The sequence below is a fragment of the Danio aesculapii genome, chromosome 1 (genome assembly GCF_903798145.1).
Source record: "Danio aesculapii chromosome 1, fDanAes4.1, whole genome shotgun sequence".
In the NCBI taxonomy this organism is placed as follows: domain Eukaryota; kingdom Metazoa; phylum Chordata; class Actinopteri; order Cypriniformes; family Danionidae; genus Danio; species Danio aesculapii.
In genome coordinates, this window is record NC_079435.1 from 60,535,374 (window position 1) to 60,553,679 (window position 18,306).

The 18,306-nt window shown below is 39.3% G+C and overlaps 1 protein-coding gene across 1 annotated transcript; it reads right to left on the reverse strand.

The window, feature by feature from the left end:
• Positions 1–2: 2 nt before the first annotated feature.
• On the reverse strand, positions 3–13,704 carry atp1a1a.1 (ATPase Na+/K+ transporting subunit alpha 1a, tandem duplicate 1). Its single transcript, XM_056463442.1, has 22 exons — positions 13,494–13,704; positions 8,899–9,018; positions 8,742–8,801; positions 8,449–8,652; positions 8,236–8,349; positions 8,005–8,139; positions 7,807–7,924; positions 7,458–7,726; positions 7,070–7,378; positions 6,015–6,149; positions 5,646–5,844; positions 5,400–5,575; positions 5,191–5,327; positions 4,640–4,790; positions 3,995–4,163; positions 3,762–3,916; positions 3,558–3,681; positions 3,052–3,197; positions 2,837–2,967; positions 2,658–2,759; positions 587–678; positions 3–245 (listed from the first exon to the last, which is right to left on the reverse strand). The coding sequence occupies exons 1-22, from the start codon at positions 13,503–13,505 to the stop codon at positions 217–219; spliced, it is 3,087 nt and encodes a 1,028-aa protein (XP_056319417.1). The 5' UTR covers positions 13,506–13,704; the 3' UTR covers positions 3–216.
• Between the last annotated feature and the right edge of the window lie 4,602 nt (positions 13,705–18,306).

Sequence of the window (18,306 nt, forward strand, 5' to 3'; positions counted from 1 at the left end):
TGTGGGACCTGACTGCAAGTTTATTTTTATATTACACTTTTAAAAACATGTATAAAATTGGTCCGGCTTCAGAAACAAGGCACGCAATGTCTTGGTTCACGATCTCAGTGTTTGTATCAAGCATTCCCTATATAAAAACATCCAAATTACTGAGGTTAAAATTCCGAGCAGCGAGACAACCATGCAAATAAACTTGTGTGATGCAGACTGGATGCTTTAATAGTAGGTCTCCCTCTCCACCCAACCTACGACAGAAATACAAGATTCAAATTAGCTCAGCAGGACGTTTGCATGCGCGCATATTCTGTTCTCAAAAACTCAATTAATTCAAGTGGAGGAAAGAAAAGCTAGCATTTTAAGTCAAACGTTGGTTCTATCACAGTTATATGACTGAGTGAGCTATCCCAGAATGCATTGCAATGTGAAACAATACAAAGATTCAGCCAAAAGCTGAAAATTAAGAATATTATTACTTTTTAAGTGTATATTTCTGGCTTTATATCATGTTGTCTTGATAGACTACTCAATTTATGAACAAGATCTTCGGTATTATCATGAGCATTGGTGCAAGTGAACGTTCTCTTACCTCCTGGGCTGCGTCGGATGATAAGTTTTCTGATTTCATCATAAATAAAGATGAGGAGTGAGTAGGGGAAGGCGCAGAACCACCAGTTTGGTCTGGAAAAAAATGCATACATTTAACCAAAATTGGTTTTACCAGTTCTAGACTTGATTACATTAGCAAACCACTAGCCAAAAGCCACCTTCAATGCTTTTACATAACGCACGATGCATAAACCCTAATGCTGTAATGATCATTAAATAGAAATATTCTCAGATTTGTATATTGTGATATGTATAGCCGAATTAAACTAATTCAAGAGTCAGCTTACTGCAGGGGTGCCCAAACTCGGTCCTGGAGGGCTGGTGTCCTGCAAAGTTTAGTTCCAACCCAACCAGAAAAACCTAGGCTGGCTAATCAAGCTCTTACTAGGCTTTCCAGAAACATCCCTGCAGGTGTGTTGGAGCTAAAATCTGCAGGACACCGAGTTTGGGCACCCCTGGCTCAGTGTATTTAGAAGATCTTCATGTATTCATTAATTCAGTGCGTTTAGAAGTTGTTTGCAACCTGTAAGGTTTGTTCGTTGAATTTAGTTTATTAGATTACATGAGGTATTTAATGAAACCTGACACTATACTGTCCCTCCATTTAAAGTCCATTAAAACTTCCAAACCTGATGCTGCGTCCCAATTCGCATACTACCCGTCCTAAATAGTATTTGAAAGTAGAATTAGTATGTCCCAAATCGTAGTATGTTGAAAAGAGTTTGCCAAAAGTTCCTGTATAGTTTACTATATCCGGTAAAAATTAAGTGTAGAACCGTCCATAATCTAACCGCTGATATTCCCCACAGTACATTGCGTGTTGGCCGTGCATTCGATTAGAACTACAAACACGGGTTAAAAGTGTAAATAAACTACAATCATGATGGATGCACGAGACCAACCGTCAAGTAGAGAGGCTCGGAAAAGATGTTAATTGTAATTGTATGACTGTTAATTAATATCTAGCCCACTGGAACATGTTTTAATCACGTTTACTGTGTTATATTTCATCTGCAACAACAATACTGAACTTATATAAAGACATCTTTGGACATTAACATCTGAATGCAGAATTATCCAAACACCTGAGGAGATTTCTCTGCATGAAAGACTGGTGAATGGGAGATTAACCTGCTGCTGCTGCTTCTCCAATACGATAGGAATTAAATATGAAAGAAATGTGGATGATTGACAAGGCTCATAACGAAGCAACACAGCGATCTGTTAATGAGGAAGTAGTGTGTCCCAAAGCTTGCATACTCTTTTGTTACACACTCAAAAGTGTGGATTTTCCTTCACAAATGTGTACATGCTTTTAGGGCGTTGTACAAGTATGCAAATTGGGACGCAGCAAAAGTCTTCTGAAAAGACACGATGGCTTATGATGATAGTAATCTTGTTTTCACTTTGAAATAACTTTATTTTTCAAACCACGTTGGCAGATTACTACGGTTTCAAGGGAAAAAAACTCACTCAATTGACATTATTTCTGAAGACAAGACAAAAAGTTTTGCTTGTTTAGAACATGCTTCTTGAATTATGTAATGTAATGTTTGGATTTAATAGCACATTTATTGTGTATGGCCATACACCCAAAACACTTCATGAGCGGGGTCTCTCCACACCACCACCAGTGTGCAGCATCCACTTGGATGATGCGACAGCAGTCAAAGGACAATAGCGCCAGTACGCTCACCATACACCAGCTATAGGTGAAATGGAAAGACAGTGATAGAACCAGTTTGGTGGATGGGGATGTTTGGGAGGCCATGATGGCTAAGGGTCGATGGAGGGAATTTAGCCTGGACACGGGGGTTACACCCCTATTTATGAGAAGTTAAATGGGATTTTTAATAACCACAGAGGGTCAGGACCTCGGTTTAATGTCTCATCCGAAAGAGAATTAAGAATTTTTTGATATTTGGACTAGAAACCAGACAAAAACTAAGTTAGAAAAGCATTTTTTGCAGTTTATGTTAAAAACATTCACAAAAATCCTTACAGAACATGTCTAGATGATTAACAAATATCAGTAAAGGGGCAAGACTTACTTAAGTGGGTACATTCTGAGGGCTACGTCCATGCCTGGGCAGTAGGACAGGAAAGCTGCAAGAGCGGTTTCTTCAAACAATCCAAAGATGAGAATCTTATTCCTGTAGAAAACAGCAAACGTGTAAAACCTCTGATATGAGCCATTCAAAACAGGCTAAACTATTACCCATCTACTTACTTCATTCCTTGCTGGAAGACAGAGTTTCTTCTGGTCTTGCAGATGATCAAATCTGCCCACTGTACAATCACTATACTGGTAAAGAAGGCAGTGTGGCATGTGAACTCTACAATCTTCCTCTGCTCGTACGTCTGGGACGGCCAAGAACACAATATTCAGATTAGATGCTGGACAAACAGCAGTCATCTGCTTATTGGATGATTGACAACACTCACCCATTGCTGGCCATAACTGTCCTCCAGATCGTTGACGTATTTGTCATCCCAATACACTCGAATGCCCAGCAGTGATGATGGTAGGAAGCCATTTTCAGCCAAGATGACAAAATAAGTGAAGAACCCAGCCAGAGCTTGAATCATGCCTGTGCGGAAAGCAGAAGCATTGAGATTCAAACCTCAAACTCTACATCACACTCCTGGTGGAAACCGACAATTCATGTCCACCCAAAAATGAAAGATGTACTCAACCTCAATTGGTTACAAACCTTTAAAATACAGTGTTTTGAAGAACGCTGACAAAACTATAACCGCTGACTTCCATAGTATTTGTTTTTCCTACTATGGAAGTCAATGGTTAAATGGTTCCAGGTTTCTTCAAAATACCTTCTTAGTTTTCAACAGCAGAAGGAATGTCAAACAGTGACAAGTGAAGGTTGAGTAAACGACAGAATTTTCAGTTTTTAGGTGAACCATCCCTTTAGCGTAGCATCTGAGACTCTTACCGATCTGACCGTAGGCTATGCTAATGAGCCTCTCGTTCACAAGTTTGTCTGTTTTGGGGTTTCTGGGTTGACGCTTCATGATGTCACTCTCGGCAGCTTCATAGGCCAATGAGATGGCAGGAACCTTGATGATAACAGGAGAATAATGATTATTAATCCAACCAACCAACTAATCAATAGAACCAAATCAAATGCAGTGCTTACCATGTCGGTACCCAGATCAATACAGAGAATGGTGACGGTGCCCAAAGGTAGAGGAATATTGGCAATGATGAACAGAAGGAAGGGGGTGATCTCGGGGATGTTACTGGTCAATGTGTAGGCAATGGACTTCTTCAAGTTATCAAAGATCAGACGACCTAAAGATATGGAAGATATGCTTGAGGTGTAGGCCTTCAGAATTTATCAGTCAAGCAAGTTCCCAAAATATGACATACCTTCTTCTACTCCAGTGACAATTGAGGCAAAGTTGTCGTCCAGAAGGATCATGTCAGCAGCCTGTTTGGATACGTCAGATCCAGCAATACCCATAGCCACACCAATGTCAGCCTTCTTCAGAGCTGGAGAATCATTGACACCATCACCGGTTACAGCTACAATGGCACCCTGTGGAGAAACACAAATGAATATTAGTCAGTGTTGTGACATGTCCAAAGACTATTCCAAACCAATCAGGGTTGAAGACTTGGTTGTATTCCACAGCATTATTTTGTTTGTGGGTTATTTTAGTGGACAGTCCAGTCTATTAATTATGTCGTGAAGTTTCTTCTCTTTAAATCTTATCATAGGTCTTGTACACTACTTTGGGACATAAAGCACATTTAAAAACATTATTGGAAATAAATTGACTTAAACCAGCTACAAACACAACATGCTCTTTTGGTTTCTACTGCTGTTGTGTCATGCTTGTTAGCTGCATCTACGGTTAATCCTAATGTGAAACTTTTCATCTCAGATAAGCCAGAAGTAACTTGATGCTGGAATCTTCCTGTAATGCACCAGCCAAGTAAAGTACTTGCCATTTATCTCATCAAGACAGCCTGGTGAAGTTTTGATTGATTGAGATTGTTAAGACGACTAACCTGTCTCTGGCAGCCTTCAACGATAATCAGCTTCTGTTGAGGAGATGTTCTGGCAAACACTATTTCTGTGTGATGTTTCAAGACATCGTCTAATTGCTCAGGGGTCAGATCCTTCAGGTCTCCACCATGGATCACACAAGCTTTGGCATCCCTTCAAAAGCACATTAATTGGGTTTGAGCTTGTTTATTTATTGCCACATCAGCAAAGTATGGCATAGCAAGACCAATATAAGCAATAACATCAGTATTAACTTCATATTTCAATTAGAAATTATACAAAATAAATAACAATGACAAAAATATACATTTAATACCATTAGACATGGTTTTCCAGTTCAATTTTGATAACTTAAAATTCTTTCTGAAGATACCCTTTTAAAAACACAAAGTACTCAGGATAAAAATGTTGTCTAGTAATCTTTAAAATTTCACATTGTTTAAGATGAGAGGCTTGGCAGTGATTACCAGTTGCACATTAAATGCAATTAGAAACTAGATGCAATAAATATCCAACAAGAAAACATCCAAATTGAAGAGGAGGAACCAATTACCTTGGGTTGACCTCATTAATAGGAATGTTCAGTCGAGCAGCGATGTCTTCAACAGTTTCGTTACCCTCAGAGATGATGCCCACCCCTTTGGCAATGGCCTTGGCTGTGATTGGATGGTCACCGGTGACCATGATAACCTAGAATAGAGATTTCTAATTTGTAACCAATGCATTTCTGTTTCTTTAAGACGAGCAGTTTTTAAATCATACCTTGATTCCAGCACTCCTGCACTTGCCCACAGCGTCTGGTACAGCGGCACGAGGAGGATCAATCATGGACATGAGGCCAATAAAGCACAGGTTCTCAGTGGGGAAGTTCACTTCGTCGGTATCGAACTGGAAGTCCTCAGGAAACTGTTCATCAGGAAGATTGAAGTGGCAGAATCCTGTGGAGAAACAACATGTTGAAGAAACATGTCGAATGGAAAGGCATAGTATAGCAATGCCATTACTCACCCAGTACTCTTTCTCCAAGACCACCAAGTTCCAAGTAGGCATTCTGGAAGGCATCCTTCATCTCATCATCCAAAGGCTGCTCTTTTCCTTGGATTAAAATAGAGGAGCACCGGTCCAGGATCCTCTCAGGAGCGCCTTTCATTACTAGCAGGTGTTTGCTTTCAGTGTTATTGCTGTTGGGGTTCTGGTGGATGGAGAGCTAAAAAAAGAGATTTCACAAAAAGAAGCTATTAGAAATCTGATATTCATCCAAAGTCAAAGTCTCTATTGTTATTTTTAAAACTGCCTAGCCAATGCAATGACATTTCATTCGGTGTACACCAGTACATTTTGAAGTGACATGACATCCCAAGCCAAAGATAGTTTTACCTGGTATTTGTTGGTGGAGTTGAATGGGATCTCTGAAATCTTATTATATTTTTCTCTCATTTCTTTCACCGATCCACAGCAGAGCTCGATACACTTCAGCAGGGCGGATTCAGATGCATCACCAGCCACGTCTCTCTGTGAGAGGAAACAGGAAAGCATGGGAACAAAGAATGGCCTTAAACAAATGTCCAAACAAACAGTCGATCTGTGGCTCTTTTTAAATACTGCTAAGATGTTCCAGGAAATGCAAGGCGTGGTAATGTGTGCCATTTAACTTGAGGAAATGGGCCAACAAATTAGTCCCTTTACAAAACAAGTCAGAATGGGCCAAAATTGGAAGGTGTTTACAAAAAAACACCATTTCAGTAAGAGGCTCCAGGGAGCTTAAGGGGCTCAGAGAGTCCTTGGAGGCAAACAGCCGAACTAAGCACAAATAGACATGGCTAGCATGTAGTAAACAACTCTGATAGCGTCAATAAAGGCACACGTAACACAGGTATTTTTATAAACGAAGTTCTCCATTTAAAAAAAAAATTGTCCAAATGAAAACTGTAAAAACACACTGTCATGCATGTTCGAACCAACAGGTGGCAACAAAAAAAACACTTCTATTCTGGGTTAACACCAAATGCGAAATTATGTATTTGCGTGAGTACATTGCATACAAGTCAATGCAGACATGAGAGCGGAGGTGGTGCGAAAGTTGTGGAACACGCGACATGTTTGCTGTAAATGTGTGGAATTTGGCTCAATTGCATCTTCCGCGTTTGGTGTGAACCCAACTATGTTGGCCAATCAGAAAAGAGAATACAGTGCACACTCTGTCCACATGGCCACTCGTATGAGTTTTGGAAATTCTTGACCCTGGCCAGAATTTTCAGACAGTTTTGGATTCAGTCATCTGATACTGAGACAAACAGTCAAACAACATAGAAAAAAAAATGTGGTTTTGAAAATACACGTATTTGTGTGGACAGGGCCTAAGATGCAAAACAACTTTTCCATACACTGCAAGGACTGGTAAATCTTTTGACAGACAAGGCATAAACACAGACCTTGAGAATTGGGATGTTTTCTTGTTCAGCAAGGAAGACGGCACGGTTGCAGAGGCCAGCAACACGAGCGAGGGCGGCCCAAGTAGCAGAGCTCCTGTCAAAGGAGGTTCCACTCTGGTTCTCCGTGGTGTCTGCTTCATGAATCTGGTTGTCGAACCACATGTGAGCGACAGTCATCCGGTTCTGGGTCAAAGTTCCAGTCTTGTCAGAGCAGATGGTGGAGGTTGATCCAAGAGTCTCCACAGCTTCAAGATTCTTCACCAGGCAGTTCTTCTTTGCCATTCGTTTAGCAGTGAGAGTCAGACACACCTGGAAACAACAAGAATGAGGTGCATCTATATATAAAACTAAATCTAACTCAATCTGTAGCAAATGTTCTGACACTTACAGTTACAGTAGCCAAGAGACCCTCTGGTACATTCGCAACAATGATACCAATCAGGAAGATGACGGCTTCCAACCAACTGTAGCCAAGGATCAGGGAGAGGATGAAGAACGACACACCCAGGAAGACAGCTACACCAGTGATGATGTGGATGAAGTGCTCAATCTCAATAGAGATGGGGGTGCGACCAACTTCAAGGCCAGAAGCAAGAGTGGCGATACGACCCATGACTGTGCGGTCACCAGTGTTGATGACAATCCCTCTGGCAGTACCTACAAGTAAAACATTTGGCAATGAAAACATTTACTTTTGCTTTACACAATGCTTAATCCCAAAAGATCTCTTTTTGTACCTTCAACACAGTTGGTAGAGAAGAATGCAATGTTTCTGGTCTCCAGTGGGTTATCGTTGGAAAAGTCAGGAGTACGAGTCTGGGGTTCAGATTCTCCAGTGAGGGAGGAGTTGTCCACCTGGAAAGAAAACAATTATTTATAAATGCCTGTGCACAATGGACAAGCTATTTCAGCATGATTAGGTAATAGTACTTCACCTTGCATCCATGAGCAGAAATGATACGCAAATCAGCAGGAATTCTGTCGCCACCTTTGACTTCCACAAGATCTCCGACAGCAACTTCTTCAGCGTTGATGTTGTTCTTCTCACCATCACGGATAACCAAGGCTTGCTTTAAGACAAAGTGGGAATTCACGTAATATGTCAGAGTAAGGAAAATATAACATTTATAATTCAATCTATGTAATATAATATCAATTACAAGTACCTGGGGAACCAAGTTCTTGAAGGAGTCCATGATCTTGGAGCTCTTGGCCTCTTGATAGTACGAGAAACATCCAGTGATCATCACGACAGCAGAAAGCACAATACCCAGATACAACTGTGCAAGACAATGGAGGAGATGTTAGGATTGGTGCTAAAACAACATGATCTTAAGAAGGCAAATCCTTAAGACACACAAACAGGGTTTTCTCCTTACATTATCATTGGCAGGTTCCTCCTCAGAGGCCGCCAGGATGCCGTAGGCAAGAAAACAAAGGATGGCTCCAATCCACAGGAGAGTTGAGAATCCTCCAAAGAGCTGCTTGCAGAACTTGACCCATTCTGGGGTTGTCGGAGGTGGAGTCAAAGCATTGGGTCCATCACGTGCCAAGATCTCCTTAGCACGAGTGCCTGACAATCCCTAGATGAAGTGATGATTTAGATTATCAAGATCCAAACTGAAACTTTTACATTTCCAAAGAAGAATTAGTTGTTCCAATACACACTTACCCTTGTCAAATCAGTGTTGTATTTTCTTGTGAGCTCATCCAGGGACAGTTTGTGATCATCCTACAAAGATGCAATAAAATCCCAACATTTTACCATCCCATCAAAATTTATTTGAGTGATAATGGGATTTATGCTCATAAACTGTAAACCGACTTACCAAGTCCACTTCTTTTTTGAGTTCATCCATGTCTTTATCCTTCTCTTTCTTGCCCTTGGACTTTGACTTCTTGCCCCCCTGCTCTGAGGTGGCTGCCAGCTCATATTGTTCTCTGCCTTCCTATGGAGAAGCAAGCAAAAACTACCATTAAATCGGTTGTGCAAGGTATAACAATATAATATATCCTAAAAAGGATGTTTACAGCTTTAATTTGCACAATAATAGGTCAAATAAATCTCCTTAACTGGCATTGCTCAACTTATTCGGAGAACTTGCATATAAAGCGTCAAACATTTACAACAGTTAACTGAGTGCATATTGCATGACCCAATGGACAATGTGTAGTAATTAACATTTAACTAGAAAGGCAATTAACCAAGTGACATATACTACTCTTACATAACAGTTCTTATCACGATGGCTTTCTTTGAACACCTTAGATGACTCGTCTTGAATGCACGTGAGCTGTTAGATGAGAGTGCACTCACACTATGCTATTTGAACTGTGCCAAGGCACGTTTCTTGATTAGTTTGAGAAGTGTGAGTGCTCTGATTCGGGCTCAGGCGCGGTTCAGTTGGTCGGCCATGGCCTGGTTGGAAGAGGTGTGCCAGAGCGCGGTTCACTTGGGCTTTGGCGCCGTACGCTTGTAGTACGAGTGCAAAGCGCGACTGAGCCGAAACTGAAGACATGACATTACTTTTTAAGGGACTGTTTGATATGGATTTATTAATCATTCTTAAGTTAGAAAGTATTAAAAATTGATCAATCAATTATGAGAAAATTAAGGCCATTAAAAGGTATTAGAAAGTCTTAATCGTGTTTTTGTGAGGTCTTAAATTTTGTTCAAGCGTTGTCCAAAGTGTTTGACCCCAAAAAAGTATAAATACATTTATTTTCCTCCTAATATTAACAACAGCTCGCTCAATCTACGCGACTGATTGGGGTGCGTCCGGCCAAGCTCCTCCACGTAGGAAGGTGATGTGACGTTCTCCACATGTAGCGAAACCATAGAGCAAAATGGGGCAATCGCACTTTGGCATGGTTCAACGCAGCTGTAGCTAATGTGTTCGGCAAAATATATGACTGCATTCCCAAACTACTAAAAATAATACAAAACGATAAAACTAAAGCAACGTCTGTGTTGAGCGAGAGCGCTTCACCTCCTGTTAAACTTAACAGTCGCATCATTGATGATGCAAGCATGCTCAGGTCCGGTAGGTAAAAATGCAATGTAAGTGCAGGTCGAGGGGGAGGGGGGCAATCGCGCTTTGGCATGGTTCAACGCAGATGTACCTAATGTGAGTGCGCCATCAATCACTAAAGTGTGGAACGTTTGAGTGATAGTTCGCATTTGAATCAAGTGCATCACTTTGTTAGAAAATTGATGCTTTAAAATGTACCAAACATGCCATGAAACTTTAACTAAAAAGTAAAACGGTGCTATAGCATGGCATGTTTGACCATGAAAGGTCTGTATAGTTTGAGCGAATATCTAACCTACAGCAAAGTACTTTAACAAATAGTTTCATTTTGATCTATCATTTGTTGATAGTAAAAACAAAGTTTCAAAAAGGATTTGATGACTTCAAATCATTTTAAAAAGATACAAGGCATTTATCTCGGCCTAAAATCTTAATTTTTTGTTTCCCATGTCCTGATATAAATCTGAAAGCAACAAATGCTAAGTGGACATAAACAGAGAACTTGACACCTGTAGTGCCTGACTGAACTCGACAGCCACTTTAAGCACACTTTCTCTTCTGCGTCCGCCAGTTTTACTCAAACGCTTACTCATCAGGTCTAATACGCACATGAGCACCTCTAACATCTTGCACATGCATGTGGAAAATGTCACAAGGCTGAAAGAAAGCGGGAAATAAATCAACCATGGCAGAGCCCACTCATAAATATTCACATTTTTGAGAGAATATTTCGTCTGAATGCTACTAAATTACATCGATCGCACGTGAGCCAAAACCGGTTCACTCAGGCATATCAGCCCTCTCATACTGGGACTTTGCCTTGTTGCCATTGGAAACAGAGCCACACCTCTAGACCCGGGAATGGGTTGAGTCACGTGTCAGACCCAACTCTCTTTGTTTCAGAAGGGTTGAGTGAACAGGGGAAGGTGAAAAGAAAACATGCTGTACAAACTCCTCCACACCAGTCACAGGGCAGTTAGCTTTTTATAAGCTTAGTGCGGTTTATAGAGCTTGGACAGAAAACATACAGTGGGGTCCAACACAGTAAAGCGCTTCTAGTTTACATCTGAATCAGACCTTAAAGGGATAGTTAACCCAAAAATGTAATCGGTCCTCAATTCTAAACTTAACTGAGCTTTTCTGTAAAACACAAAAGAAGATATTTTGAAGAATGCTGGTAGATGGTACCCATTGAGTTCTATAGTAATTTTTTCATACCATGATAGTCAATGAGTAGCATCTACTAGCTTTTGATCACAACAGAAGAAAAAAAATACTAAAACAAATGTTTAAAACCACATGGGGGAAAGTAAATGTTGGCTAGTTTTCGTTTTTGGGTAAAACTTGTGAATTATAAAACTGAAAAACGTCAAACTAACCAATACTTACATTTGAGAAGTCATCTAGACATATTAAGATTCAAAACGTTGTGATGCTTTCATACACAACTGCATTTCTATAGACATCCATGCATTCTGTATACATTTCTCCACTGGTGGTAGTAAAGCAACTTTGAATGGAAGTAGATGCATGCTACCGTATCATAGTTCACTGCACCAAAAAAGGTAAGGGGGCCCTGAGACAGGCAGCCCGTCTGGCTCGGTGAGGAGGGGTGGTCAGCCTCTGTCAGATGGCATTGTCAATGACAAAAGGTCTCACTAACACATACTGACTGATGAATGGAAAGAATGTTAAACCCTTCAGAGACGGAGTGACAGTCTTAGCTTATGTACACACTCGAGAGAGTGAGTACACAGCTGTGGTCAACACCTGATGCTGGTCCAAAAGCACCAACTTCTGTGCATTAAAAAGCAAAGGCGTACTGTGGAACTGTTTATATGAATATTCTCAAATTGGTGTATGAATTATCTTTAAATACAGAATTGCGATGCCACAATACTTAAAACCAAAGAGTAACAATTCAATCCCAAAGTAGAAAAAAACACCAAGAAATTGACAGCATTGCAAAATAGGTTAAATGCTTTTTTTTTTCTTCTTATCAGCCCCATGCACACAAACATGAGTGCATCTGCAGAGGCGAGACATCTGCCCCACTGCGGTGGGATTTGATGGGGCTGGGGGCGTAGCTCAATGCACCAAACCCAGATGAAACATGCGGATGGCTGTTTGCTCTCCATCACATGGAATATCCCGGGACTGAATGCATAATTTACATTTACACTGGGGCTCAGAGCCTCACATTAGGGAGTGGTGTTCAGCTCTTACGCAATGCCACCGCATACTGGAGTCCTATTAGGAGTTAATGAACCCTACAGGAAGCAAATCATAAGACTATGACTGAACGTCAAATGGAGGAATTGGGAAACAAAAAAACGATATTTGTATCCAAACGCGATTTTACGATTACAGAATATAATAATAATTACGATAATCAATATATGGACGCAGAATACAAGACGTGTGTTTTTTTGGGGAGGGAAAAGCAAGATGACTCCTATGTTTATTTTGAACCTCCACTACAAGATAACCATGTCAAACAGACATGATGATAACTAGTCCTCTACCTCGAGTCAACTTTATAGTATCAGACTACACCCTAAATTTGACACGGTTTTCAACGTATTACTCGGTCAGAGACTAAACATGAACCACAAACACAACGCGGCATGATCACGCCATTAAAAACGTCGCGTTAACTACGCGATTTTACATAAAATAGTAAAAATATTCTGAAACAACAGGTTTAAAACAAGAAGATACTTGTTTATATGAAAGTTAGTTTTAGTAAAGTGTGTCAAGATTTTAAAAACGTGTTTGTATCGCGTATTTTTTTAATTACGCGTCGCTCATCTGTTTATTCAGGTTTTCGCGGTTAACGTGTAACAACGTATTAGCATTGAAACACGTTGTCGGGCAACCTAGTTATGTTCTGTAGCAATAGATAAGAGCTTTAAGTTTTTTTCCCCCTCATAAGACCTGCTTAACAGCTCAACGAGAGCTCTTCTCTTGCGACACACATGATTACTTCAGTTTTACAGTGTAAAAGTCACGGGATTTCAACTATATCTGCTTAGACAAACAGGCCGTGTAACACCGCGGCCATAGAGGAAGTTTAGTGTCTGCTACATTCCTCAAATCTTTCTAGAGATCGAGGAACGTCTTAAAATGGAGTTTGACTCCGTTTTAAAGCCACAGACCGAAAACCTGTTGCTCCACCATCGAAAACAGACTTTTAAAGTAGTTTAGATGAACATCTGCGCACATTTCATTCATTTAAAACTCATTTGAATATGAAAACTGCGGAAGTCTCCGAGCTAGAACAGTGAGAGAGCCGTTTACCAGTTGCTTTTCTTATAGTTACTCCAAAACATTGTGTTCAAACACAGGACAAACCGAGACAAAAGTGAATCAACAATTGGGTTTACACTTACTCCTCGTCCCATTTTGCTTCTTTTGGTTAAAAACGACCACCTGGGAATCCCAAAAAACAAATCCAAGCTTTCTTTCAAAACAACAAATTAAAAGTCCCCGATTTCGTTTCCTCTTTTGGGGGCTTTTTAATAAAAATGCTCTCCTTGGTCACCGCCGGACGCGTCGTACCATCCAGACACGCATCCGAGCCGCGTTACAGTCAGATCATTCAAAGCTTATATATAGTGCGGTTTTTCAGTATGACGTCTGCACGGATCGTCATGGTAACGCGGAGGAAAAGGGGCGGGGTCTGCGGGGAAGAAGAGCCGCGGGAGAACAGAAAGAGTACAGGCTTTCACCTCTGAACTTTGATCACGCTGGAGAGAAAATGCCCACCAGCCGCTTTCCCTTTATCAGACAGCAGAAGCCGGCTTCTTTGATTTTAATCATTGAAATAAGACCTTTAAACTGTACATTCAACATTAAGACCCTGTTAGAATATCCAGGTTAAGCCTGGAGCTGTGCCAGCTGGTTTCTAGCTGGTCATTAACTGGTGTGCCAGCGCCGGTTACTGGTTTACTACAGATCTAAGATGGTCTACAGGTTTGATCAAGCTTTAAGAGATCACTGTCTTATGTTAGGGGCATATATATATATATTCTTTCTACTTTTATTTCATTTTTATTTATTAAGCTGTTTTTTTATATATCACTCAAACATCTCAATTTGTGCTGATGTAATAATATTTTATGTTATAATATTATTATTACAGGCATCGCGGTGGCGCAGTGGGTAGCACGATCGCCTCATCGGAAGACAGTCGCTGGTTTGAGCCCTGGCTGGGTCAGTTGGCATTTCTGTGTGGAGTTTGCATGTTCTCCCCATGTTTGGATGGGTTTCCTCCGGGTGCTCCGGTCTCCCCCGCAGTCCAAATACTGGGTAAGCTAAATTGTCTGTAGTGTGTGTGTGAATGAGAGTGTATGGGTGTTTCCCAGTGATGGGTTGCAGTTGGAAGGGCACTCGCTGCGTAAAAGATATGCTCGATAAGTTGGTGTAATATGCTGGATATGTTAGCGGTTCATTCCGCTGTGGCGACCCCAAATTAATAAAGGGACATAATAGGGAAAATGAATGAGTTATCATCATATAACATTACATTATTATAATAATATTACATGTTATTTTATATTTAATAACATTTAATTACGTTAAAACTATTTGTTTGACTCTCAACATACAAAATATGATAGAAAACAATGTTATATATAGTTTATAGGTATAATTTATATTTGGCGGTTAGGTGGCGCAGTGGGTGGCACTGTCGCCTCACAGCAAGAAGGTTGCTGGTTCGAGTCCCGGCTGGGTCAGTTGGCATTTCTGTGTGGAGTTTGCATGTTCTCCCCATGTTGGCGTTCCGGTTTCCCCCACAGTCCAAACACATGCGCTGTAGGGGAATTGAATAAGCTAAATTGGCCTTAGTGTATGTGTGTGAATGTAAGAGTGTATGGGTGTTTCCCACTCTTGGGTTGCATCCTCTGCGTAAAAAATATGCTGGATAAGTTGGTGGTTCATTCTGCTGTGGCAACCCCTGATTAATAAAGGGACTAAGCCGAAATGAAAATGAATGAATGTCATTTTTTCCAATGTCATGCAGCCCTACTGGAAATAGAGAGACGATCATAAAGCGAAGATCAAAATGATGCAATAATATTGCTGCATGAGGTCAGAGTAACCTGGTTAAAATGTGTCTGGATGAAATTAATCTATGATCAAGGTCTTGTGATTGTACTTGTGTTGTAAAAAGCGATCATAAGCTTAGTAATCAGTCTAAAAATCCCGACCTGCTTTGTAATGTTTCCCATTATTCATGATAAGTGCAGTATGTTACCCTTAAATAATTCACTGAATCAGATTATATGATTAATATTAATTCATCAGTTTATAAGGATAACCAGCATACACTAATTTGAGGAGTTCTGTTTTCGTGAGATCTTATTTCATGATAATTATTGTCTTCTCTTTCTGTTATCTGGGATCATCCTCATTAGAGGGATTAATCTCACGTATGGCGTGTGTTGCTGATGGAAACTGACTGGTGCTGTTGAACCAGCGCCTGTTGGAGACCGCATCTTCAAAGGAGGAGAGCTAAAAATATCTTGAATTTTATTTACAAGCTGTGGGCTCTAGCCTATAAATGTGTTGTCATGGAAACTATCATGTCACCCCCTAATTTTAGACCCAAGTAATGCCCTCTAGTGGAAGCAGTGAAATGTCTGATGAGACGGATCTGACAGTGCACGTGCACGTGCTCGGCCTTTGTCGTCATGGTCAGCCTTTGAGTTTTCATGCAGTCTCTCTTTTAAAACGTTGTTAAATAGATTTATTGATTGATTTATGCATTTATTGATTTATTTATGCATTTATTTGGTATTTATATTTGTTTTGCCTTTATTAAAGTTCTATTTTTACATACTTTAATGTCATTTATACACACTTTAAAAAATATGGGTGTAATAGGGATTAACCCAACTGCTGGACTTTTGCATTAAATGAATAGGATCAAATTCAATTCAATGTTTGGGTTAGTCCATATTTTACTCAATTTGGATTTAAATAACCCAGCATTTTTTTAGAGAGCAGCCCAGAGTTTGCTTTCATTTATTTATTAAAATTCTGCTTGTGCCTTTTAAATTAAATATACTAGTAACACTAAACTTTCTGTGCTATTTTCTCTACTAAAATGGAGATCATTTCTAATACTCACGTCATATAGCATTTGACGCCTCTCTAAAATTATGCAAACAGCCTAGAGTTCATTTTAACTTAAATTTTTCTTTTAATAAAAAGGATACTTGTGGCTTTTGTATTATAAATATTAGTAACACTTTACACTTTTTGTGTAATGTTGTCTACTACAATGCAGATAATTTAAACTAGTAGTGTTTATGCAAAGGTAAATTTTGCAGTTTCACGTCATATAGCATTTGATTCCACTTTAACATCATGCAAACAGCCCAGAGTTTATTTATTATTTATTAATATAAATGCTACTTGTGCAATTTGAATTAAACATACTTGTAACACTAAACTTTTTGTGCTATATTCTCTACTACAATGGAGATCATTTGAACTAATGTTGTTCATGCAAACATTAAATCTTTACATTTTCATGTCATATAGCATTTAAAGGCACTTTAACATCATGCAAACAGCCTAGTTTATTTATTTATTATTTATTTTATTAAAAATGATAGTTGTGAAATTTGAATTAAATATACTAGCAACACCAACCGTTCTGTGCTATATTCTCTACTGCAATGCAGGTCATTTGAACTAATATTGTTCATGCAAACATTAAATCTGGTCACATTCACTTTAACATCATGCAAACAGCCTAGAATTTATTTATTTTTTACTGTTTTTATGAAAATGATGCTTGGTTTTTTCTATTGTAAATACTAGTAACACTTTACACTTTTTGTGCAATATTGTTTACTACATTGGAGATAATTTGAACTATTATTGTTTATGCAAATGTCAAATCTTTGCATTTTCATATCATACAGTATTTGACGCCACTTTAACATCATGCAAACAGCCTAGAGTTTATTATTTATTATTATTTATTAATATAAATGCTACTTGTGCAATTTGAATTAAACATACTTGTAACACTAAACATTCTGTACTACACTCTCAGAAATAAAGCTACGTGAGCTGTCACTGGGGTGGTACCTTACGCATTTGTACTTAAAGGGTCCATATTGGTACCTCAAAAGTTTATATTAGTACCTAAAAAATTTAAGGGGAACACTTTTGTACTTTTTAGGTACTAATATGTACCCTTGGGATATTAATATGGACCTTTTAGGTACAAATTTGTACCTTTTGAAAAGGTACCACCCCAGTGACAGCTCGCGTACCTTTATTTCTGAGTGTGTACAATGGAGATAATTTGAACTAATATTGTTCATGCAAACATTCAATCTTTAAATTTTCATGTCTGATAGCATTTGAAGCCAGTCTAATATCGAACAAACAGCCTAGAGTTGAATTTTTTTAATAAAAATGATACTTGTGGCTTTTGTATTATAAATACTAGTAACACTTTACACATTTGTGCATTATTATCTACTACAATACAGATCATTTAAACTAGTAGTGTTTATGCAAATGCTACATTTTTGCATTTTCATGTCATATAGTATTCAACGCCACTTTAACATCATGCAAAATGCTACTTGTGCTTTCTGTATTTTAAAACTAGTAACACCTTACACTTTTTGTGCAATATCATCTACTATAATGGAGATCATTTGAACTAATATTGTTTTTGCAAACATTAGATTTGTACATGCCAAATATTCATGTCAAATAGCAAACAGCCCAGAGTTTGTTTATTTATTCATTCATTTATTTACTTTTCGGCTTAGTCCCTTTATTAATCTGGGGTCGTCACAGCGGAATGAACTGCCAACTTATCCAGCATATGTTTTATGCAGCTGCAACCCATCACTGGGAAACACATACACACTTATTCACACACACATACACTACAGACAATTTAGCCCACCCAATTCACCTGTAATGCATGTCTTTGGACAGTGGGGGAAACCGGAGCACCCGGAGGAAACCTACGCGAACACAGGGAGAACATGCAAACTCCACACAGAAACACCAACTGACCCAGCCGAGGCTCGAACCAGCGACCTTCTTGCTGTGAGGGGACAGCACTACCTACTGCGCCATCCCCTTGTTTATTTATTTATTTATTTATTTATATGAAAATGCACGGGTGCTGTTTGAATTATAAATATTAGCAACACTTAGCAC

Excerpts from the sequence above, each read along its gene's own strand:
- atp1a1a.1 (XM_056463442.1), bottom strand. Across the intron at positions 7,925-8,004 it reads TTTCTGCTCATGGATGCAAG|GTGGACAACTCCTCCCTCAC; the intron begins GTGAAGTACTAT and ends TTTTCTTTCCAG. Across the intron at positions 246-586 it reads CATCCGACGCAGCCCAGGAG|GTTGGGTGGAGAGGGAGACC; the intron begins GTAAGAGAACGT and ends TTTCTGTCGTAG.